Below are 12891 nucleotides of genomic sequence, written 5' to 3' on the forward strand. Positions count from 1 at the left end.
CCGGTATATGAGCACACACCATTTGTTTATCTGTAAGACATTCCCTGCTATTTGCTGAAGCATCAGGAGGAAAATGTAGTATGTAAGGAATAAGGATTACCAAATCTGTATATAAAAGCAAAATCTTTATTAATGAATAGTAAGGCCAAAGAAAGAACATGTAATATTAAAAACCTGAGAGGTTATGAAATAATCCAGACTTAAAAGCTGAAATAAGCATCTAGCACTCACCCTAAAGCCAATATGAAGGTTGCTCAACAGAAGCATACACTTGCACCAAGATGCAATTCAATGGTGTGTAAAGTCAGCATTATATGGCTATATATTTACTTGTTAAAGCATTTCTGTGAATTAATCAGTTACCTGATGATGAAACGCGCGTCGGGCACACAGTGCCAGGGGTTCTTTCAATACTGGCCAGCAATTTACAGGGAACGTATCCATTCCCAGAAATTCTTTAATAAGTAAAGTGATCATACTATAGCATCAATGCCTAATTTGCAGTACCCCCAGTGTTTCAGTTTGGTCCTAGTTTTCACTTGTATGTCATTGTTTACTATCATAAACTTTCTACATTACCCGTGTATTTGTCACTTTACATTTATAAGGACTCGTGTCTTTGTGTGCTATATAGTGCTGACTTTACACGCCTTTGGATTGCATCTTGGTGGAAGTGTGTGTTTCTGCTGAGCAGCCTTCATATTGGCTTTGGGGTGGGTGCTAGATGCTTATGTCAGCATTTGATCCTGTTTTTTTCATAACCTTTCAGATTTTTGCTTTTACTATTATATGCTCATTTTTTTGGCTTTAATATTCATTAATAAAGATTCCGCTTTTTTCTATATGTATATTTGGTGATCATTCATTGCATACTACTTTTTCTTCTCCATTCTTCAGTCTGTTATGTTTGGGGTTGTTTCCTTCCTTGCTGTGTCTGGCTGGTTTCAGACATCCGTGTTTAATCAGGTACCAGTCACACGCATGGTTATGGTCATACGTGTGTCATACGAGTGTTACACGTGTGTCACGCGTATGTCACACGTGTGACATCCGTGTTTGCATACGTGTGACACGTACCGGGTAAAACATGTGTCTCTGTAATGAAAAGATGTTCAATATTTACCTGTATCCAGCGATGTTGTCTCCGGCTCTGCTGCGTTCCGCTCCTGATCCCCGCTCATTATTTTCATTGATTATTCACTGCCTGAGGATCTGGAAGCCGGAGCATCGCGGGGACAGGCTGGGTACGGCACAGCCGAGGACCGCACAGCCGAGGACAGCACCGCTGGGGACATCGCCGGGTACAGCACAGCCGAGGACAGCACCGCCAGGGACATCACCGGGGACATCGCCGGGTACAGAACAGCCAAGGACAGCATCGCTGGGAACATCGCCGGGGACATCGCCGGTGACAGGTGAGTATACAGCAGTTTGTGCACTGACATCCAGAGACTCATCAGGGTTCCCAATGATCTCTCATGAACCCCTGGAAGTCACCATCGTGACACTCGCTGTAACGCAGTTGTTGCAGGGGTGTCATCAGGAGGTCATCAGAGTTCATTGGGAAATCCGATGACCTCCTGGACGTCCCTGCACACACAGTGCTGGCAGGATACTCACCTGTCACTAGCGATGTCCCCAGCCATGCTGTCCTTGGAGGTGCGTTCTCCTGCGCTGTCACCGCGATGCCCCTGCTCTCAGCTGCTCAACGCGGTGAATAATCAATGAAAATAATGAGCGGGGATCAGGAGCAGAACGCAGCAGAGCCGGAGACAGCATCGCTGGATACAGGTAAATATAGAAAATCTTTTTATTTAAAAACCCGTGTTTTCTCCGGTACGTGTCACACTGATGTCACACGGATCACATCAGTGTGCGGTCCCTGTGTGACACCCGTGCTGCTGGAGAAAAAACAGGCACGTGTCCGTGTGAAATAGCGGGGCCACATGGTCCGTGTGAAAACACGGCCGTGTGAGAGTGCACAATAGGGTAACATGGGTACGTGTGACATCCGTGTAAAATACGGATGTCACACGTACCTAAAACACGGACGTCTGAAACCAGCCTTTGTCTGTTCTTTTCCTTGCTATTTGCTTTCATGTGTGAACCGAGTACATTTTTGTTCTTTGAGATTTGGTGGAGGTTGTTGGATATCAGCAGCCTCTGTATTTTTGCTATTCTCTCTAGCTGGAATCTGATTCCCAGAAGCTGCTAACTTGGTGAGAGGCCCCTGTAACATTGGATTATTTCTAAAATTCAATGCTCTACTTCTGTATTGAAATTTTTCAGCTTAAAACTGATACAGACAGCCGACCAAGTGGCCTCCGCTGGGCCACGGCTGTCATGGAACCCATCACCACCACGTGATTGTTGACGGTGACAGATGAATCCTCGCCCTTTGTCTGCCCTTTTAAATGCCACATTCATTATAAGGCTATGTGCCCACGTAGCGTTTTTATGTGCACAAAAAAGCATGTTTTGGCAGGAAAAAAAAGCTGCTGCAAAATGTGCTTTTTTGCTTTTTTTTTCTTGCTTTTTCACATGCTTTGTTTCATACTTTTTTTATGCTTTTGTTGTCATGGCAATCGCAGGGGCTCAGGCGGTGTACCCCCCGCAATTGCCACCGGGCCTCTGGCTGATGTTACAGCCAAGACCCGGCTGTCGCTGCCCGGAGCGGTGCAAGAAGTTTCACCCCCTGAATGCTGCAATCAGTGCGATGACAGGGAGTCAATCGCTGCCATGATAACCTTGGGTCATCACCATGATAACCCTGGGTTACTGAGGTATGGATCGCCTCACAAACCAGGCACCTACATTACCGGAGTTCCCTCCAGCAAGGTCCTGCTGTAAAGACCAGAGAGTCCTAGGTGCAGGTAACCTCAATGACATCACAAGATGAATCGAGTTGATGCCAGTGGATCACTGGGATTTCCTCCACCTAGGCCTCGCGGTCTTTACCACAGGACCTGCTGGAGGGAACTCCGGTAACGTAGGTGCCCTGGAGGCGAGAAGAAGTAAACAGAGTTCATGCCGGCGCATCTACAGGAAACCCCGGTGAGTCACCGGCATGAACAGGATTCACCTTGTGACATCACCGGAGTTCCCTGCAGTAGGTCCCGCGGTAAAGATGAGGCTGCAGGGAACCTCAGTGATGTAAAAAAAATAAAAGCACGCACATAAAAGAAATGTGTACATTACACATGCATTTTTTAATTGACTCCATTGAAGTCAATTGTGGAGAAAAGCAGGAAAAACGCAGAAACAATTGACACACTGCTTCTAATTCATCAACAAAAAGCAAGGAAAACAGTAGCAACGTGTGCACCGCAAGTCAGGATTCTCATAGACTTTGCTGGGATGATTTTTCCTTGCTTTTATTTTTTAAAATAAGCAAGGAAAAACAATAGAGAAAGCGCTAAAAAAAACGTGGACACAAGGCTTTAACCATGGCATGTGAGGGTTTAACAGGAATTAGCGCCGATCTCGGCAGCTGAAGCAGAGAGTTACTTTTTACTATTTTGCTCCTGCATTTGTAGTGATGCCAAAACTGAGCAGCTTCCGTTACCTTCCTGCTGTACTGTCCCCAGGCAAAAAACAAAACCTGACAGCAACCACCAGGGGGAGCTAGCTGCAGCGTCATGTCTGAGTATCTCTGCAGTAAGCTCCCCCTGGTGGCAACTCACAGGATAGGCGATAACCTGCTGAACTATGGTGACCTCACAGATCCTGAGAACTTGCCTGTAAAATGCCTCATTGGAATGGAGCGGTGGTGACGCATGTCTGTGACACTCCCAGAGATAACCGAGCTTAGTCCCATAAATCATACAATATATAATATTATAATGAATGGATCTGGGTTGTGCATGTGCAACCACTATTCCGTTCCAACCTGGCATTTGTCAGCCCCGCTTAAGTGATAAGGATAGGCTGCTGAGTTGGAAGCACCCCTTTTATTTTATGGCTGTGTGAAGCTTTAGTTTTACGATGAAAAAAAAAAAAATATATATATATATATATATATATATATATATACATATATTAAAAAATATATATATATATATATATATATATATATATATATATATATATATATATATATATATATATATATATTATCCTTTTCTACCAGTGACCTTCCCAGCTCTGACCACCAGAGAGCGCCAGCCTTCCACTATAATGGTGGTGTGCACACTGTACATATCCGCCTACGCTCCTGGTCTTCTGCAGATTTGCTCACCTCATGTAATACATCGTGTCACCAGAAAACTTGTTGCCTTCCAACACCGTTATATGATGGCTACACTGCAGAAAGGCCAATTAATTATTTTTTTGCATAGCCATCACAGAAAAGCTTGCCCCCTTTTATATTGGTACTGTGGAAAGCATCATCCTCATTCTTCTACTTCTCCATTCCAGTTCCAGGTCCCACAGCTGGAGTTAAAGCTGCCGCCGCCTCCGCGTCCATCGTCTACGTCTCCTGGCTCCCTCCTCAGAAGCTGAATGGCATTATCCGCAAGTACACCGTGTTCTGCTCACACCCGTACCCCACGGTAAGAGCCCACCCACTGCTGCTCATTGCACACGCTCCGCTGAGCGGGCATGTGACCGCTACATTTTATAGAAATATGACTTCTCACAGCTGTCAGCACGCGGTGTGCATGTCACCTAATATTCGCTATTTATGTATGTGCAGATATGATGTGTTACTGATTATATGGTGTGTGTGGGGCAAACCGTGGAAATCAGGGTGTGGGGCGAACCACAGAGATCAGGGTGTGTGGGGCAAACTGTGGAAATCAGGGTGTGGGGCGAACCACAGAGATCAGGGTGTGTGGGGCAAATTGTGGAAATCAGGGTGTGTGGGGCAAACCATAGAGATCAGGGTGTGTGGGGCGAACCGCAGGGATCAGGGTGTGTGGGACGCACCACAGAGGTCAGGGTGTGTGGGGCGAACCGCAGGGATCAGGGTGTGTGGGGCAAACCATAGAGATCAGGGTGTGGGGGGCGCACCACAGAGATCAGGGTGTGTGGGCAAACCACAGGGATCAGGGTGTGTGGGCAAACCACAGGGATCAGGGGGTGTGGGGCAAACCACAGGGATCAGGGTGTGTGGGGCAAACCACAGGGATCAGGGTGTGTGGGTCGAACAGCAGAGATCAGGGTGTGTGGGGTGAACCGCAGGAATCAGGGTGTGTGAGGCAAACCACAGAGATCAGGGTGTGTGGGCGAACCACAGAGATCAGGGTGTGTGGGGTGAACCGCAGAGGTCAGGGTGTGTGGGGTGAACCGCAGAGGTCAGGGTGTGTGGGGTGAACCGCAGAGGTCAGGGTGTGTGGGGCAAACCATAGAGATCAGGGTGTGTGGGGCGAACCACAGAGATCAGGGTGTGTGGGCGAACCACAGGGATCAGGGTGTGTGGGGCAAACCATAGAGATCAGGGTGTGTGGGCGAACCACAGAGATCAGGGTGTGTGGGCGAACCACAGGGATCAGGGTGTGTGGGGCGAACCACAGAGATCAGAGTGTGTGGGCAAACCACAGAGATCAGGGTGTGTGGGCGAACAACAGGGATCAGGGTGTGTGGGGCGAACAGCAGAGATCAGGGTGTGTGGGGCGAGCCACAGGGATCAGGTCCTGAGCCTGAGGAGTAATATAAATGCCTCAAACTGAGAATCTGCCTGATTGTCAGGGGTAGCACATTCTGAAAAATTGGTGCAGCATAAGAGAAGTCCTGGAGACAAGAACGGGAGGTTCAGATAATGGCGGATTTCAGTGTTGGATCGTTGGCAGGATTGAGAGCAAGGGTATAATAATAATAATACATTTTTATTTTTTTAGCGCTAACATATTCTGCAGAGGGGACATTTATAAACAATATAATACATTAGAGAGTAACAAATAATCCAGCAGACACCAAGAGCAGTGCGGGTCCAGCTGACAAGTCACACTCTATGAGGGAATAGGGGGGACACAAAGGTAAATGGCAAACAGTGCTTGACGGTCTGGTCCGGCCATCAGGATAGTAAATAGGGGATTCACATATCGCTGCATGACCCGGTCACCAGCCGGTGTGCACAAGTGCAGGTACAGCGGACTATTAAGCGCTTGGAGGATGTAAACACATGATACAAGGCACCAGATTTGGATGAAAATTTGTAAGAGCAAAGCTTGAATAGTCAGATAAGCGAGGTGAGGTGATAGGCCAGACTTAAGAAATGCGTTTTTAGGGCACACTTAAAATTGTTAGATTGGGAATTAATCAGATTGTCCTGGGTAGCGCATTCCAGAGAATTTGTGCAGCTCGTGAGAAGTCTTGGAGATCAGAGTGGGCTGTTTGGATTATTAACCCCTTCAGCCCCCGGGCACTTTCCGTTTTTGCGTTTTTGTTTTTTGCTCCCCTTCTTCCGAGAGGCGTAACTTTTTTACTTTTCCGTCGCTCTTGCCATATGAGGGCTTGTTTTTTGCGGGACGAGTTGTACTTTTAAATGAAATCATAAGTTTTACCATATAGTGTACTGGAAAACGGCAAAAAAATTCCAAGTGCAGAAAAATTGCAAAAAAAGTGGGATCATACAATAGTTTTTGGGATATTTTATTCACCGTGTTCACTATATGATAAAACTGATGTATCTATGTGATGCCTCAGGTCGGTGCGAGTTTGTAGACACCAAACATGTATAGGTTTACTTGTATCTAAGGGGTTAAAAAAAATTCACAAGTTTGTCCAATAAAAGTGGCGCACGTTTTGCGCCATATTCCGAAACACGTAGCGTTCTTATTTTTTGGGATCTATGGCTCAGTGATGGCTTATTTTTTGCGTCTCGAGCTGACGTTTATAATGGTACCATTTTTGCACAGATGCTACGTTTTGATCGCCTGTTATTGCATTTTGCGTAAAACTTGCGGCGACCAAAAAACGTAATTTTGGCGTTTGGAATTTTTTTGCCACTACGCCGTTTACCAATCAGAATAATTGATTTTATATTTTGATAGATCGGGCATTTCTGAACGCAGCGATACCAAATATGTGTATATTTGTTTATTTTTTAACCCTTTAATTTTCAATGGGGGGAAAGGGGGGTGATTTGAACTTTTAGGTTTTTTTTTTTTTTTTATTTTTTAAAACTTTTTTTTTACTTTTTTTTTTATTTTACTAGTCCCCCTAGGGGGCTATAGCGATCAGCAATCCGATCGCTATTATCTATCTGCTGATCACAGCAATACAGCTGTAAACAGCAGATTCAGTCACTTTGGTTTTCCCTCTGCTCTCGGCCGAGGGAAAACGAAAGTGAAACATCATAGCAGCAGGCGTCATCACATGACCCTGTGCTACGATGGCAACCACCGATAGTCACGTGATAACACACGTGACTTCCGGTGGGGGCGGCGGTAAGTAACAAACATGGCCGCGCGCATTTAAATCTTGCTGCCAGACTTTGGCAGCAAGATTTAAGGGGTTAATGGTCGCGGGTGGAAGCGATTCCACCCGCGGCTAGCAGGCACACATGTCAGCTGTTGAAAACAGCTGATATGTGTGCCGATCCACGCCGCCTTCCCGCGGCAGGGGGCGGGGCTTAACAGGACACGATCCTGGACGGATAGATCCGTCCAAGGTCGTGAAGGGGTTAAGGATGTCAGTCTTGAGTCATTTAAGGCCAGCACAGTGGTTAGTAATGTTGATTTGCAGCACTGGGGTTCTGGTGTCAATACCCACAGAGGACAATATCTGCAAGGAGTTTGTATGTTCTCCCCGTGTTTGCGTGGGTTTCCTCCGGGTACTCCGGTTTCCTTCCACACTTCAAAGATATAATGATTGGGAGTTTAGATTGTGAGCCCCAATGGGGACAGTGATGATCAGGTCTGTAAAGCGCTGTGGAATTAATAGCGCTATATACAGTGCCTACAAGTAGTATTCAACCCCCTGCAGATTTAGCAGGTTTACACATTCGGTATTAACTTGGCATTGTGACATTTGGACTGTAGATCAGCCTGGAAGTGTGAAATGCAGCAAAAAAGAATGTTATTTCTTTTTTTTTTTTTTTTTTTAAATTGAGAAGTTTATTCAGAGGGTCATTTATTATTCAACCCCTCAAACCACCAGAATTCTGTTTGGTTCCCCTAAAATATTAAGAAGTATTTCAGGCACAAAGAACAATGAGCTTCACATGTTTGGATTAATTATCTCTTTTTCCAGCCTTTTCTGACTAATTAAGACCCTCCCCAAACTTGTGAACAGCACTCATACTTGGTCAACATGGGAAAGACAAAGGAGCATTCCAAGGCCATCAGAGACAAGATCGTGGAGGGTCACAAGGCTGGCAAGGGGTACAAAACCCTTTCCAAGGAGTTGGGCCTACCTGTCTCCACTGTTGGGAGCATCATCCGGAAGTGGAAGGCTTATGGAACTACTGTTAGCCTTCCACGGCCTGGACAGCCTTTGAATGTTTCCTCCCGTCCCGAGGCCAGGCTTGTCCGAAGAGTCAAGGCTAACCCAAGGACAACAAGGAAGGAGCTCCGGGAAGATCTCATGGCAGTGGGGACATTGGTTTCAGTCAATACCATAAGTAACGTACTCCACCGCAATGGTCTCCGTTCCAGACGAGCCCGTAAGGTACCTTTACTTTCAAAGCGTCATGTCAAGGCTCGTCTACAGTTTGCTCATGATCACTTGGAGGACTCTGAGACAGACTGGTTCAAGGTTCTCTGGTCTGATGAGACCAAGATCGAGATCTTTGGTGCCAACCACACACGTGACGTTTGGAGACTGGATGGCACTGCATACGACCCCAAGAATACCATCCCTACAGTCAAGCAAGGTGGTGGCAGCATCATGCTGTAGGGCTGTTTCTCAGCCAAGGGGCCTGGCCATCTGGTCCGCATCCATGGGAAGATGGATAGCACGGCCTACCTGGAGATTTTGGCCAAGAACCTCCGCTCCTCCATCAAGGATCTTAAGATGGGTCGTCATTTCATCTTCCAACAAGACAACGACCCAAAGCACACAGCCAAGAAAACCAAGGCCTGGTTCAAGAGGGAAAAATCAAGGTGTTGCAGTGGCCTAGTCAGTCTCCTGACCTTAACCCAATAGAAAACTTGTGGAAGGAGCTCAAGATTAAAGTCCACATGAGACACCCAAAGAACCTAGATAACTAGGAGAAGATCTGCATGGAGGAGTGGGCCAAGATAACTCCAGAGACCTGTGCCGGCCTGATCAGGTCTTATAAAAGACGATTATTAGCTGTAATTGCAAACAAGGGTTATTCCACAAAATATTAAACCTAGGGGTTGAATAATAATTGACCCACACTTTTATGTTGAAAATGTATTAAAATTTAACTGAGCAACATAACTTGTTGGTTTGTAAGATTTATGCATCTGTTAATAAATCCCGCTCTTGTTTGAAGTTTGCAGGCTCTAACTTATTTGCATCTTATCAAACCTGCTAAATCTGCAGGGGGTTGAAGACTACTTGTAGGCACTGTAAGTGACTAAAATAAATAAATTAGCGGAATGGAGGGCATAGGCAGGGTGCTAGACAGAGATGAGGGAGGAGATGTGCGGTGGTGCAGAACTGAGGAGAGCTTTGTGAGTGAGAGTGACCAGTTTATATTATACTCTGTAGCGGATGAGTAACCAGTGCAATGACTGGCACAGGGGAGAGCATCAGTGTATCTGCTGGACAGAAATATCATCCTGGCTGCTGCATTCAGGGGAGAATTTAGGCAGACCGAGTAGTAGAGGTGGAATACTCCAGGCCAGAATAAATAAGAGTAACAGTAAGAGTTTTTGCAGAGTCAGAGGTGAGAAAAGGTCGGATTCTGGAGATGTTTTTGAGGAGCAGCTGACAGGAGCGAGCGAAGAACAGATCTGACTCAAATATAAGCCCAAGACAGCGGCGTGATGCTGGGGAGCAATGGGAGAACCACACAAGGAGATGGTAATATTGGGTTTAGGAAGGTTAGTAGAGGGAGGGAATAAAAGGAGTTCAGTTTTTGACAGGGTAGGGTACTGTCCCCCTGCACATAACCACTGCCATTGTCAGTGTCCACCACAGCATATACATGCTAGGAGAAGTGGTCACATTCCGGTCAGTGTGTGGGTATTATTGTGTCCCCTACAATCCAGTAGCCATTGCATGCCCTGAGTGGTTTGCGGTTCTCTCTATGGTCTGGATTTGATAATCCGGCCTCTCGCTATGTACTCGGCTTTGTTCTCCAAAGCTCACCCTGACTCAGCAATGGCTCCCACAGCCTCGCTCTCTGCTGGCACTTGAAGGGTTTGTACCGAATTGTTTCAGTTATCCCCTATCCCATTCCCTGTCTTTCCAAATGCAAAGCTTTGCAGACCCCGTCTGAATGGATGATTGGTTGTATGTTCTTTCCTTGGTTCCATTCATGGTATATGGAGACCTCAGAACATAGGTGAGCACAGCGCTCCACTATATCCAGCAGAGCCATATTTGCATGTTGCCGCAAGACTTGGCACCAGCGTCACATTGGGCCGTGTCTAACAGCGCCAGCAGGGTCCGGGGGTGTCACCGCACACAGCGGCCCACAACAGTGCACAAACAAAGCAGCCGTGTGATATATAAGCTTATAGACATATGTAATGGCAGGTTTAACCCTTTCCTGACATAGGACATACAGTTACAGCCTATATGTGGTGCTCAGGAGCTGATCCCCCTCCAAACCCAGCAGACATCATTCCGCCAAAAAATAAAAATATAAAATACAGAATTGCTATTTTTCACTCTCTACACCTCCTTTAAAAATGCAATAAAAACCTATAATAATGTCCTTTTGTTCCCCAAAATGGTATCTGTAAAATCACCAGATCATCATGCAAAGATCAAGCGCAAAAACATCTCTATCCTCGCAAAAACACTAATGTTACGAAGCTCAGAAAACGGCAACACAAACCAAATATTATTATTTTTATTTATTTTTTACAAGGATCAAAACTTTATAAAATCACTAAAATACTAATAATAAAAAAATAAATACTAAATTGTGTCCCCCCCCCCCAATATTTAGTTTTTTTACCCCTACTTTTCAAAACAAACAGTGCCCTTCAAAACTACCACTTGTCCTGCAAAAAAAATGCCCTGATACGGCGATGTCAGCATTAAAATATAAAGTCATGGAAGAAAGGGAAGAAAAAAATGATATTGTAAAATAAAAAATGGAATATTCTGTTAGATTGGCAGCTAATCTTCATATTGGTTTTACTTTTTGATTAACCCATTTCCCAGAAATTCCAGGACTGCAGAGTAAATTGAAAAGAAAATATTCTGTAAAAAAAAAAATATGCTAATACTGTATTCTGAGTTTCTGCCAGCAGGTGGCGCTGTGGTTCTATTTTTTTTTTTCCTCTTTTGTTCTCCATCTTTTAATTCTTTTTTAAACCCCCCCCCTGTAAACACTTCACACCTACGCAACCAGGCATTTGTCTCCTATAATTCTTTCTATGCAATTACATAGCACAGAACATCAGCGCCTATTTATACACATCAGTGTGTTCTTAGAGGGGAAGCGGGACGACGCGTAGTCGCCCTGAAAATCTGGCAATTTGAAAATGATGGAACAATTATTAATTAGGCTGCCGCTAATTGCTGCCGGGATTGGTGCTGTCATATGCCAAGAGGAAACACGCAGCGTCTAATAAGGGGAGGTATACCTGATATTAGGAAAGGGCTTTACCTTCTGGACCTGCAAAAACATAGTCTAATTAGAATTGGGTACATTTATAAAATCTGCATGAACCATGTTTTTTTTTATTCACCCAGGTTAAAAAAAAGAAAATATTTTAAACTACTTAAAAGTGTCCTGGTGGTCTAGGGTACTACATGGGTAGTTCTGCCATGATTGGTGGTCTAGTGTATAAGAATGGATTCATATCTGACTTCCTGGTGGGCTAGGGTAATACATGGGTAGTGCTGCCATGATTGGTGGTCCAATGTAGAATAATGGGTTCATATATGACTTCCTGGTGGACTAGGGTACTACATGGGTAGTGCTGCCATGATTGGTGGTCCAATATAGAATAATGGGTTCATATATGACTTCCTGGTGGGCTAGGGTACTACATGGGTAGTTCTGGGGTAGTGCCAACATGATCACGTAGAAGAATGGGTTCACGTTTGACTTCCTAGTGGGCTAGGGTACTACATGGGTAGTGCTGCCATGATTGGTGGTCTAGGGTATAAGAATGGGTTTGTATCTGACTTCCTGGTGGGCTAGGGTACTACATCGGTAGTGCTGCCATGATTGGTGGTCTAGGGTATAAGAATGGGTTTGTATCTGACTTCCTGGTGGGCTAGGGTACTGCATCGGTAGTGCTGCCATGATTGGTGGTATAATTAGAATTAGGTACATTTATAAAATCAGCATGAACCATATATATTTTTTTTTATTTTATAAAACACACCCAGGTTAAGAAAAAAAAGAAAATATTTTAGACTACTTAAAAGTTTCCTGGTGGGCTAGAGTACTACATCGGTAGTGGTGCCATGATTAGTGGTCTAGTATAGAAGAATGGGTTTGTATCTGACTTCCTGGTGGGCTAGGGTACTCCATGGGTCGTGCTGCCATGATTGGTGGTCTAGTATAGAAGAATGGGTTTGTATCTGACTTCTTGGTGGGCTAGGGTACTACATGGGTAGTGCTGCCATGATTAGTGGTCTAGGGTAGAAGAATGGGTTTGTATCTGACTTCCTGGTGGGCTAGGGTACTCCATGGGTCGTGCTGCCATGATTGGTGGTCTAGTATAGAAGAATGGGTTTGTATCTGACTTCCTGGTGGGCTAGGGTACTACATGGGTAGTGCTGCCATGATTAGTGGTCTAGGGTAGAAGAATGGGTTCATATTTGACTTCCTGGTGGGCTAGGGTATTG

The 12891-nt window shown here is 45.2% G+C and overlaps 1 protein-coding gene across 3 annotated transcripts in view; it reads left to right on the plus strand.

Annotated features, from left to right (window-relative positions):
* The window catches only part of DSCAM (DS cell adhesion molecule), a 656562-nt gene that overhangs the window by 412692 nt on the left and 230979 nt on the right, over positions 1-12891 (plus strand). For all 3 annotated transcript variants that reach the window (XM_075334961.1, XM_075334962.1, XM_075334963.1), the window contains exon 20: positions 4417-4550. In XM_075334961.1, coding sequence (XP_075191076.1) covers positions 4417-4550 — 134 coding nt within the window. The remainder of the gene's footprint in view (positions 1-4416; positions 4551-12891) is intronic.

This window comes from Anomaloglossus baeobatrachus, chromosome 2 (assembly GCF_048569485.1).
Source record: "Anomaloglossus baeobatrachus isolate aAnoBae1 chromosome 2, aAnoBae1.hap1, whole genome shotgun sequence".
NCBI lineage: Eukaryota > Metazoa > Chordata > Amphibia > Anura > Aromobatidae > Anomaloglossus > Anomaloglossus baeobatrachus.